This window comes from Melanostigma gelatinosum, assembly GCF_949748355.1.
Source record: "Melanostigma gelatinosum genome assembly, chromosome: 10".
In the NCBI taxonomy this organism is placed as follows: domain Eukaryota; kingdom Metazoa; phylum Chordata; class Actinopteri; order Perciformes; family Zoarcidae; genus Melanostigma; species Melanostigma gelatinosum.
Genome location: NC_136643.1, coordinates 23,882,785 through 23,895,243, shown reverse-complemented (window position 1 = coordinate 23,895,243; position 12,459 = coordinate 23,882,785). Strand labels below are relative to the sequence as shown.

The window sequence follows — 12,459 nt, the reverse complement described above, 5'->3', positions numbered from 1 at the left end:
TCTCCTCCATCTCTTCGCTCTCTCACAAACTGTCAGAGTTTTAGCGAGCTGCGCGTCGACGCAGCAGTTTCCTGTAACCTTGTGAGGGTTACATAAAATGCCCATTGAAGCCTAAACAATCCTCCCATTGCTCTGCTCATGCAGGCGTCTCAGCTGGCTGCTGAGATGCTCCTCCTGCCCAGCTCACGGTATTTAAATAGACTGCTCGAATACATTTATATCAATAAGTTGATCAGTGCCTCAGCCTTGGTATTGGAAACCTAAACTCGTCAATGAGTTCATCATCAGATTAAACTGAAAATGTTTTCACACAAACACAAACGGCCTCTGGTTTCCTGTTCTTGTTTGTTTATTTATTTTATGTCTATTAATAGAGTGCCGCGTCCTTTCTAATGGCAATAAAGAGCGGGTTGTTCTGGGAGCGTGTCAGGCTGATGCGGAACGGGAGGCTGTGATTGGTCTCTGTTGTGTGAACAGAAACAATAAAGACGTGTATTTAAAGCTTGAAGAGCCCTCGTCCTCTTTATATTACAGCATTCAGAGAACATGCACAGAGCTGTGACACAACTCTGTGTCCTGAAGTGTGCTGAATGGGAACAGATCGGCCCGTTCGTCCTCTGGTGACGCTATACGTGTGTGCTGTCGGTGATCTCCTCACGACTTCCACCACACGTAGATCCTGTACTTGATTTAAACATCGTATTTAAAGCTCACAACCCAAAGTCAATGAATAAATGGCTGATGTAAGCGTAGAAAGGATCATTTTATAGTTAAAATGAAAAACGAAAGTGGCGAATAAACTATTATTATATCGTACCAAATCAACCATAGTCAAACGGTAAAACTAAAAAGGATACTGAAAATTAGAATTAGATGCTGAAATGACAAATGGATATTGTGAAATGACAATTTTAAATGAAAATGTAAAAACTAAAAGCTGAAACGTTGAAGCTTAAAGGAATGGACAATGGACATAAAAATATTAAAGAAAATCAGAAAATGAAATGAACGATTAACATATAAAGTTAATGTTGATACATTTAAATTTATATTTTTGACCTAAATTACTCACCACGAAAAATCTTATTTAAAAAAAAACCATGAAGCCACAAACAACTACATTAAATGATCAGATAAGAGTGCTTATGATGTTTGATGAATGAAGCCAAATGGCTGTCATCAGTATCTATAACCTGCATGGTCTCCACACACGAATGTAAAAGGCAGACCACCTGACCAGCCGGTCTGTGGGCGGCGGGAACTTACCGCTCCCCCTGTCTCCCTCCACTCTTGGGATTGACCAGGACCAGGAGCGGGTGAGTCCCTGGGAGAGGGCTGATCTGGAGACAGGAAGGAAAAACAGCCTCAGGCATCTGCTATCCAGCTTTTTGCGTGGTCACCTCAACAACGGGCAGGATGGACGGCCGCTGGACATACCTGCAGTGGTTGTCCGTCTCCAGGGGAGAATTTGAAAGTCTGATTGATGTCATCAGGGCTGGTGCTGGGTGGCGACTCGCCCTCCCCACGCTTCACCACAGAATGACGGTCCTGAGGAAGGAGGAAGGCTGTTATCGGTACGAAGATGTGCACTCAAACATATTTCGATTTATGAAACTTCCTGCATGAGCTTTACAAATCAGATGACAATTCAAATATTCTGCAGGTGCATGGGCCTTGTATTAATGTAGGAAACGCCCACTACGAATATGGATAACATGCATGTAAATCGGCTTGTCAATGAGGTATTTGTGGGGAAAATTGAGACGTCAGACCACAGAACCGTAAATAGAATCATCACTGAGTGTGAAATTGAGGCAGGTGTTTGGTAAAACAAATGGGTATGACATGACTTGATGGAGGAAATCTGTTGAATTGAGACTATTTACAGCAACTTTCCACTTGTCAACATGTTTTAACGTTGCTCAGAACGTGGCAAACATTTTTTAATCGCCGTTGTTATTCTGTGTACAGTCCGGATCGTACCGAGCTCTCAGAAGAATAGCTGAAAAGTGGATGGAACCCATGTGGAGAGCAGAGGGGAAAAAAGCAACCTCACCAAGACCACGGGGCAGATGTACGAGGGCAACAGCGTGTGGTCCCTCAAGGCTCCTCCATCGCACTCCGGCTTCACATTAGATGCACACTTATTATGGAGCTACGGAGGAGAGCAGAGGCAGAAACATAAGAACTGTGGGCGTGAATCCATCTGTGAGACTCAGTACATCAGAACACGAACAGTGTGAAACGCTTCACTTCTGGAGGATGTTGATTCTCAAAGGTGCACACCGATTATTGGACAGTGGCAGTCGAAAAAAGTTAGTATTTCTATGCAGAATCATTTTCATGCTGAAATGACAACTCCAAGTCAGCGGTGACATCTAGTGGATTTAAAGAGCAATGCGGAGTAACAGGTATCGAGGTGTGTCGAGTCATAAGAGGTGTTCACACACTACATCACGGGGACAAAAGGCTGATCCATACAAAGTAAAACAATAGAGTTCAGGGGCAACATGTGGGCTTTGGTTTATTTTAAGGTAAAACTAGAGGGAATTAATATACACTCAGATGCCACTTTATTCGGTACACCTGGCTGTAATATGTGCTCCGTCATGTTCCGTTTCTATTGAAACTGTTTCAAAGGTGTTGATTAAACGGTCTGATCATTTTGGAGGCTGTAGTTTGTTTTTAGAGGTGTTTCTGTTGGACATAATAATAGAAACACGTGTCACTAACACCTCAACCATAACAGCTGTAAAAAAAAACAACCAACGTTTTAAAATGTTTGTATTAGACTGCAGTCGTAAACACGAGACTTTATGACGGCCATAACTCACTGTGTTAACTTTCATAAACACTTGTAAAACACGAAGCACTTAAAGTAGGATGAACCATAAGAAATACTCCAATAACTCACAGACGACGGCTCCTACAATGTTTTTCTGTGGTTAATACTGAATATGTCCGCTGCAGATTAAAGTGTAACCTGGTCAGATTCATCTGTGTCTACATAAGATGCAGCAACTCACAGTGGTCTGACACCAGACGCAGTGCAGGCCGGTCAGGCCCTGGTAACACTTGATGCTTCTGTGACAGCGGTCGCACTTGGTGGGAGAGTTGCCCTCCATCCAAACATGCTGCATAGCCTGAAAAGGAGTCAAATAAAACAATCTGTGTTCAAAGTTCTTTAGCATTTATGATAAATACAAATATGTATGAACAGAACATAAAGCATGTGCATTCAGTTCAATAGAAACGAAGTCAATTAGCCCAATCAATAGAGGAATAAATCACTAAATCGAAACAAAATCAGGTCAAAGCTACAACACAGAGGATAGTGACTTGATTAGAAGCCCGTGATCCTCGGCGCCCAATTAAACAGGCCCGTGAGCCGGTGGGAGTCTGCTCAACAGATGGGTCAGTGTTGGCGTCTCGGTACCCCGCAGCATCACTTCCTGTTATCACCGCCGCGGCGTTTCATGCAGCAGAATGAACCCTTTCACGCCTCCGTACTCACGTTGGTGTGTCTTCGTGACTTGGCGTAGGTGCTGATGCAGGCAGCGATGTCTTTGGACACACAGCGTTCGTGCACGGTGTACTTGCATACTGTGGGAAGACAACAGTTTGTGAACCACAGTCTGTATTAAACGTTATATTAAACGCCTTACACGTATTGGTCCTGTGTCATCTCAACTACGAAACAAGGCTTGCAGGGGATTCAATAAAACAATGTTTACCACATTAGAGATAATTTCAATACGCGATGTTCGACTGTGCGTTCTACTGTGACAACAACACCAGCCTTCCAGAACTGCTCCCCTGCAGAATTCAATCACGAGCGAAATGACACGCGGCGACATTGTTAATGTTCTTTTAATGACTGTGAGGACTTTTAAACCAACGTTGACTCAGAGGCACTCGGGCACAACACATTTGAGTCAGACGCAGGTGGGAGTAAAGGGGGAGAAAGAAAGAACAGCAGGCGATGGAGGAGGAACAGACAAAGAGATGACGGCAGAGTTAGAGAAGGACAGGAAGTCAGACAAGAAGAGATGCGAGCAGCCAGAGGGACTCACATGAGCAGCAGAGGCCCTGCTTGCGAACCCCCAGCAGCATGGTGTGGCAGTAGTTACAGTAGGCGGGTTTGTTGAAGTGCTTCAGACGCCACACATGCTGCCCGTCTTCCTGTACATTCTAGGAGGAGACAACAAGGGACGGATGAAGAAGTCAAAACTGTCCTTTCCGTGGCTCGTCGATGGCGGACTCTCAAATGAACAATAACCCGACCCGGCATGCACTTTATCCGTGCACTATAAACACTTATTAACAGTTAACGACAGTGTGGTACGTACCGTTTCCATGCCCAGCAGCACCAGTAGAGGGATGGTGGTGAGGCCTCCTCTGATCCACTCCTCCAGCGTGACTGTCCCGTCTCTGTCGTAATCGATCTCTTCCATCATTTCCTTCAGTATCTAAAGTGACAGAGGCAGATATCGTCCTTAAAACCAAAGACTGGAGATACAAAGTCAGTTACCGGCCTACGACTCACTACGGATGAAAATAGGACTCTTAAGATGATCAAAAATGGTTTTCAACAACATTCCATGAGGCTTTTTATTAGGTAAAAACAAACAGACTCGATACAAGGAGACAGATAGAAATTATCTTCAGGTTTTATCCGGTGCAATAATAATAATAATAACTTCTTGGTTGCTGCGGCAGCTCGATTGCATTTTCACAAGAAGAGTTTCATGAATTCTTTAAAAAGTGGATGAACAGGATCTGGCATTTTGTTTTAACCTGCGTTTTACATACATCCTGGTTATTGTACTCAGCTCAGGGTCCGCTATGAGAGTATAACATTCTTTATTTATGAAATGTGTAAAAAGTTCAGTTTCACCATTTTTGTTATGAATTTTGTTGCCAAATGCCAATAATAGACTTTTGAACGTAGTGATCGTTTTTCAAGAGAGAGCTGTCCTCTCACAGGCCGGTTGTTTTTTCTACCTTTGTGGAACTCAGATCCACTCGCTGGATGCCACTCCAGGTTTCAGTTGGCATTAGGTTCGAGTACATGATGATGAAACCGTCACAGAGGGGCCTGTTCACGCTTTTGCCTCAGACTTTATAGAACTGGAGAGTGTGTTTGCTCACCGGTCGCAGTTCTGTTGAATCCCACTCCAGATACTCTGCCACGTGCACCATCTGATTGATGATGCGATCCAGCTCCTATGAAACGAGAGATGCACAAAGAGAACATATAGCATTACTTCCTGCTAAAAATAATCAACTCTCATACATTTCAAACATAGATGGCAGGCAAAAGAAATGCTATGAGTCAACATTAAAGCCAGCGTTCGGTAAAGTAACGTCTGAGACTTTGGATCAGGCAGCAACCACCGGGTCTGAAAAGTGGACCTGCATTCTCTCTAGTGTCCACCAGGGGGCGACTCCTCTGGTTGTATAGAAGTCTATGAGAAGATGACTCTACTTCTCTCTTGATTTATTACCTCAGTAAACATTGTAAACATGAGTTTATGTCTCAATCTCTAGTTTCAAGTCTTCTTCAATACAGCATGATGTTCATTTAGTACATTATGGTCCATTTAGAGTCAAACAGACCATAAAGCAGGGGATGCTTTAGGGCGGGGCTACACGGTGATTGACAGGTCACTACCATGGCGTTGTCCGGTCTGGGACTTGTCCGTGTTTTCATCTTACAAATTTAACAGTGCATTTTCCCTTCATATAAGTTAATTGTAACATTGTGGTCATCTATAAATGTCTTATTTAGCATTCGGTTGTATTTAGCTCCCTCTCGAGTCACTTCTGGTTGCAAAAGAAACAGAAGGAAATGTCCAAACGTCGAAATAAAGGCTTCAAACGTAAGGATGTAAGACGTCATGGTGACTACGTCCACTTCTTATAGTCTATGCTAAAAACTAATAATACACATTAATGAGCGCCCCTGTTGCTGTCTGACATACAGCCTGTGCTCTGGATGCACTCAAAGAGAGGTGTACCAATTAGGAAGAGACTCAGAATGACCACAAAGAAACACAGAACGACTACGAAAAGAAAAAAGAGACTACAAAGAGATCAAAACAATCACAAAGCGACTACAAAGAGACACAAAACAACGACAAAAAACTCAAAATGACTCAAAAAAGACATGAAACAACTACAAAGAGATGCAAAAACACAATAGAAAGAGACTAAACAGCTATAAGGTCTGGGGGGCCCATTGTCTCATCATACGCCCATGTCCATGCAGTTCCCTACACTGCACAACATATTCACAGAAGAAAATGTCGGCTCATGTGAGCACTTCAGCACGTGGCTGAATACTAAACTGAACAGCCAGTTACAAATGATCTCATGTAAACACGACTGCTGTCACCCAGTGCTCAGGAGAGAGAGACAAGACACCGAGAGAAAGATGAAGAGAGGAGGGGGGGGGGGAGAGAGAGAGAGAGAGACACAGAAAAATACAGAAGCGAGAGGAGACACTCACCGAGCTGTCCAGAACCCCGTTGCCGTCTGTGTCGTACAGCCGGAACATGACTAGAGGGAATCGAGAGAACAGAGATCCTGTGACGACTCAGACACCGTCGGGTAACTGGTGACTGTAACATTTTGTTCTTGGACTCTCTCCAAATGGCCACAGGGTTAAAGAAGTGGAGCGTGCTACTTCTGTAGTGACGCAGGGGTACCAGTGAACAGAGATCAGCCTCGTCACTGTGCACCAATATAGCATTACAGTGAAGAAGTCAAGTGGGCACGGCATAACAAGCATGCCACTGCCCTGTGTGGGTACCTCAGGACCCGGGGAAGGAGGGAACAGCCTCGTTACTCTTGCTGATAACCTGAGCTGACATGAAACCAGCGGTATAAGTGCCAGGGCACATACACACAGACATCCCCCCCCCCCAGAGGAGCTGACCCTCCATCTGCGTCCCCCGTCCCCATCCACGTCACTCACACTCCAGCTTGTCCTCCGGCGTCCCCCTCTCCAGCAGGGAAAGGTAGCAGACGATGTCCTTGAGAAAAACCACCTGGGGCGACGGCAGGGGGGGGCCTTTCTGGGGCGACGGGCTCCTCCGCAGTGACAAATGCTTCTCCGAGTGGCTCCTGTCTGTTGATGCACAACACAAAGTGTTCAACGCTATACTCACGCCGCTCCTTCTGCTCCGTTCTATGGTGGAAATGAATGGATGACGAATGAAGCAGAAGCGCCAGTAGATTACACATGAAAGTATGAGTTAGAGAACTCTGATCCCAGTGCAGCAGGAGAACAGCTCGACAAAAGCAGGATTCACAGAGCAGACAGAGACGCCACATGTACTGCTGAGCAAAATAACACGGCGTCATGTGACGGTATAAACAATCGGACAAGTCATGACAGGATTAGCAGCAATAGACAACTGTTAAAGTCGAATAAACACCGTTTTAATACTTTTTGCATGCTGTTATCTTTACTTGTGCTGCTTTTAAAAAGGGATCAAACATGAGGAGATACTTTATGCATAGATGTCCTCACTTGACCGTGCAAACATGGACCTTTTTTTTTAAATTTTTAAATATATTTTTTTAAATCTGATATATTTCACTAATCATTGGCAGAAAGCCCAATAAGTAAATGTTTCCTGGGGACAGCAAGAGTCCACATGATACGTTTCTTCATTTAAGACTCTCATAGGTTTGAATGTAACAATATTTTGTGGCACATCATACAAAAATATGACAACATACATCACAGAGTTAAAAAATTCACGTCAACATTCACTATATTCTCGAATAAAATATTCATTTACTTGCAGTCAACCTCACCTGGGGAAAGTTTGGGGGACACTGGCGACCTGGCGGGACCAGCGTTGGGGGTCAGGGCATTGCTGCTCCCCTCTGAGGTTTTGACCTGGGTGCAGGGTGATCGGTGGGGCCCCCCAGGCGTATGGGCCCCCGTCCCTGAACGCTGCGAGGAGGAGCGAGAGGAGCAAGGGGAGGTGGCGGCCGCCGAGCCCGCCGTGCCGGAGAGCTCCGGTGTGTGCCGGCCCATTGCAGACAGGATGCTTTTCCCATTCATCCCTGGGGGACAACATAGAAGAGGCAGAGAGAGACAAAGACAAGGACAGATGAGGATGCTACATGCACAGAGAGTGGAGGCGGAAGTAGCGACATTAAGAAATACGATACACTGTAAAACATGACGACAATGGAAAACAGACTCGGGATGCAGACAGGGAGCAGATAAAATGACGACACCGCGTTAAAACCTTCCACAAACAGCATTCACAAGCCTTCCACTGACCCACAGGCAAAATACCATGAACTCACATGGACACAGCCAGAGCACAACAACAACAACAACAACAACAAAAGGAGGGGAGCAGGAGGTGATGGCCAGCAGGGCCCTTGTCCCATTGAGATGACATCACCCCGATGACCCGGGCTGCTCGGCCGGCTCCAGTACCTGTAATGGGGGCACAGGCCACTTCGGTCTGAATAGAGATGCCTGCGTCAATGGAGCGGGCTTCTGCGGGCCAGTCATTGTTTTGAGGGGGAGGAACAGAAAGACAGCAGCAGACGCAGCAAGAATGAGTGCAGAAAGAAAAACGCAAAATACCACCAAGTATATTTGTCTTAAATATCTCATAACACCGAATATAAGACACAACCACCCAACAAGTAACATTTCTATGATGTGTAGGGACTCGTTTTTAGACAATGCATCTTAAATATCTCGTTGAATGAAATGAAATACAACTTTTGAGCATTCGACTCTTCATGACACTGGAGCACAGTTTACATCTTTGGAAAATAAGATCAAAAAACTAAAGTGACAGTTAAAGAGAGGTTTAAATTGACTCTTTTTCATTTTAAGCTGGTATTAAAGTTTGGTAAAACATGGTGCAACCCATCCATAGTATCTGAGAGCAGACAATGGCTGCAGACAATGGCTCTATTTTGGATCTTTTGTCAAGAGCAGAAAGCGAATGTCTCAATGCACCATCAGTGGACAGAATAGATGCATCTATATTAGGGAGCAGGACACAGAAAGCATCACATTACATATATGCATTGAGGCAGCATAACTGGTGTCAATATTGTTCATTTTATCTCCTTCATCTGACTTCAGGCCCACTGGGGGGGAAAAAATAAGTCTTCATCGCAACGGTCATTAAAAACAGTCATCTGAAGATACTGAAGGATTCCATCAGTCCAGAATCCAGCTCCATCCAGACCGACTCATGGCGTGCTATCAACGATTGGCCACCAGGTGGCAGTGCAGGCTGTGCGAGTACTGCAGCAGCAGCAGAATCCACACCAAAGTCCTTCACTCAGTTTTGTCCTTGTCAGATATGATGATGATACACAGCATGTCACAGCTCATGAAATACTTGCTTTTTATCATTACTTATGCACTTAGGAAATCCACTGGGAGCACAGCTGAGCAGAGCAAGCCCCGTCTGCCATAAGAATATCCAGATGTATGATCATATGATTAGTTCTTCAGATTTTAGGCACAATTTATAGGTAACATAAAGGAACACTTCACCCAGAACAATGACCATTTGCATATCAGTGACTCACCCAGTGTGACAGGTCTCAACGGTGAACACAGAATCCAGAAGCTAAACGGGGGAAAGGACATTGAAACATGCTCACACTACTTCAGTAGAATTCAAGTCCAAATGTATTGGATTGTGCTGCATGTTTTAGCCATTTTATGATTCTCTTCCCACAGTGGAGTTTGGCGAGAAAAACAAAGTTTTCTTCAAGACATCAAGGTGAGTAATAGATATAGAAATGGTCATTTTAAGGGTGAAATATTCCCTTGACGTGGACACAACTGCTAATTAAACTACCACGGTAGTAAGTAATCGTCGCTGTAATGAAAATAATAACAGCTGTAGCACTAAAACTGACTGTGAAAGTAGCTTTTCTTTGCTTTCAAGGAACCACCACAGGGCACCATTCAGTTTTGAAGACGCCCTGAAGAATTGCAGGATGAGGCAGCAGCAAAGGAAAGATGCATTTACTGCCATTTCTGCAATTATTAGATAAACCTTACTGAAGACAGAGACGAATGGCACAGAGAGTGGAAGCTGGGACGTCACAAACTGAGCTCTGCGAGGTCTCTGAACATTTAGCCGCTCTACACTTGCTTTCACGAGCATTTTACCACAGAAATAGATTTCTAATTCAACAGTCCATCTGTCTCCTCGGCTGCTCGGCAGTGAGGAGCAGCCCGACGGGCCGACTCCGGCCCACGCTGCTCTCACACGGACGGACGCGGTTTACACCTGGAGCACACGATGGGAAGGTTTCCGTCTTCTGCTGCGGTCAGTGAAGTCCGTGAATACTTCGGCCTGTGCGTTTCTGTTCCTCTGTATGTTTGTTTTACATTTGTGCTGCAAAGAAATGCATGAAATGTCCACTCACTTGGAAAGAGACGAGGTGGCATGATTAAAGTCCATGTGATCATCTCTTGTGTTAAGAAGTAAATACAAAGAAAACCTAAAAAAACCCACATATGATGAAGGCTCAACTGCTCAAATGCTTTCATCCTGAGCTCCACATGGATATCCTGGGCGAGGCATGCTTTTAAGATGTCCTACATTGAGCTGCTGTCTTTGTGGAGATTTGGATTATTTGAAATCATTTTCAGGAAAGAACAGCCTGACGTTTTCAGTTCAGAACAGACCGTCCAATGAGTCTGTGAACGATGTGATCAGCGGTGTAAAAGCCTTACCCAGTAAGCTTGTTCCTGCACGGGACGGATCGGGAGAGCATCCTCCCGTCTTGCTCTTGAAGGAGGTGAAGAGGTGCTGACACAGCTCCTCCGGGATGTCATTCTCCAGGTAAGTGGCCATGAAGAGCTGGAAGCCCTGATAATCAATGGGCTGCACGGGGGGGGGGGGGGGGGGGGGGATGGAGAGAACATAGAGGTTAAACACAAGTACTGAGGTACGCTTATGAGTGAAGTTTACACCATCCACGGACAGACGGATTCAACTGTTACGACGACGACAAATGTGATGGACTTCGATTCAAGTTGCCCTGAAATGAAGGTCTGCAGCCTTGATTGACAGCCAACTCGAAAAGACATACTGACGAGTCAAACAACGATAACTTGGCCTTGACGTTGACCTTAAAACTGAAAAGGTCAGACCAGTCGACTGACCACCACAGAAAGCATCACTGTAAGGGTTAACAAGGGACGACTGGAGGTGCTGGAAGCTGCATCCAGATAAAACCTCTGGCGGTCTGATGGCTTAAAAAAGAAAAGAGTGAAGAGAAGGGTAGCGGCAGGGCAACAGACCATCTGCAGCGGGTGATGCGGGGTGATGTCGTGTTAGTGGACACAGTGTGCATGCAGTCTGCCGACACAGACACCACACAGCATGCAGAGCCCGCGCGGCTGAGGCTTACTTGGTTGAGAACATCTTGCTTCTGTTTTTTACGGTTGGGACGAGGGAGGAGGAGAGGGAGGAAGGAAATGAGGAAAGAGTGAGGGTAGAAGAAGAGCAGGGGTTAGCTACAATGCGTCTCTGGTGGTGGGTCGGGTTGCGGGCCGGACTGACCGCTCCTCACTCCTGCAGGGACTGTTCGGGTCTCACTGTGCTGCAGTCACTCAGACAAAGCCTGCAGCTATCCGGTTGTACAAATCAACCACTTAAAAGGTCTTCCGAGGCGATCTTGACCACACGATGAAGTCAAATTAAAGGTGATTAATGAAACAAGCATGAGTGCAATCATGGGATTATTATGAGACGCTGGGCACAGACATGCAAGAGGCCCATCCTACAGGAGCAAGACACGCAGACTTCATGGTCGTTTAGCCTCTTTCTGTTGTTGTTTTGTGTCCGTTTGTAGTTTTGCATGTTTTCGAAGTTGTTCTGTGTTTCATTTTGGTCATTTATCCTCTTTTCATAGCCGCCGTGTGTCTCTTTGTGGTTGTTTTGTGTCTCTTTGCAGCTGTTTTGAATCTCGTTGTGGTTGTTTTGTATCTCTTTGTGGTTGTTTTGTGTCTCTTTGTGGTTGTTTTGTGTCTCTTTGTGGTTGTTTTGTGTCTCTTTGTGGTTGTTTTGAATCTCATTGCGGTTGTTTTGTATCTCTTTGTGGTTGTTTTGTATCTCTTTGTGGTTGTTTTGTATCTCTTTGTGGTTGTTTTGTGTCTCTTTGCAGCTGTTTTGAATCTCGTTGTGGTTGTTTTGTATCTCTTTGTGGTTGTTTTGTATCTCTTTGCAGCTGTTTTGAATCTCGTTGTGGTTGTTTTGTATCTCTTTGTGGTTGTTTTGTGTCTCTTTGTGGTTGTTTTGTATCTCTTTGCAGCTGTTTTGAATCTCGTTGTGGTTGTTTTGTATCTCTTTGTGGTTGTTTTGTGTCTCTTTGTGGTTGTTTTGTGTCTCTTTGCAGCTGTTTTGAATCTCGTTGTGGTTGTTTTGTATCTCTTTTTGG

At 44.9% G+C, this 12,459-nt stretch overlaps 1 protein-coding gene across 1 annotated transcript in view; it reads right to left on the bottom strand.

Annotated features, from left to right (window-relative positions):
• The window catches only part of dgkg (diacylglycerol kinase, gamma), a gene marked incomplete at its 5' end in the record, with an annotated part of 56,851 nt that overhangs the window by 38,307 nt on the left and 6,085 nt on the right, over positions 1–12,459 (bottom strand). Inside the window, 14 exons of the mRNA XM_079276837.1 lie at positions 1,267–1,340; positions 1,438–1,548; positions 2,057–2,155; positions 3,027–3,143; positions 3,515–3,603; positions 4,074–4,191; positions 4,350–4,469; positions 5,152–5,226; positions 6,512–6,561; positions 6,980–7,132; positions 7,828–8,082; positions 8,468–8,530; positions 10,751–10,901; positions 11,431–11,451. Of these exons, the coding sequence (XP_079132963.1) occupies positions 1,267–1,340; positions 1,438–1,548; positions 2,057–2,155; positions 3,027–3,143; positions 3,515–3,603; positions 4,074–4,191; positions 4,350–4,469; positions 5,152–5,226; positions 6,512–6,561; positions 6,980–7,132; positions 7,828–8,082; positions 8,468–8,530; positions 10,751–10,901; positions 11,431–11,451 (1,496 nt within the window). The remainder of the gene's footprint in view (positions 1–1,266; positions 1,341–1,437; positions 1,549–2,056; positions 2,156–3,026; positions 3,144–3,514; positions 3,604–4,073; positions 4,192–4,349; positions 4,470–5,151; positions 5,227–6,511; positions 6,562–6,979; positions 7,133–7,827; positions 8,083–8,467; positions 8,531–10,750; positions 10,902–11,430; positions 11,452–12,459) is intronic.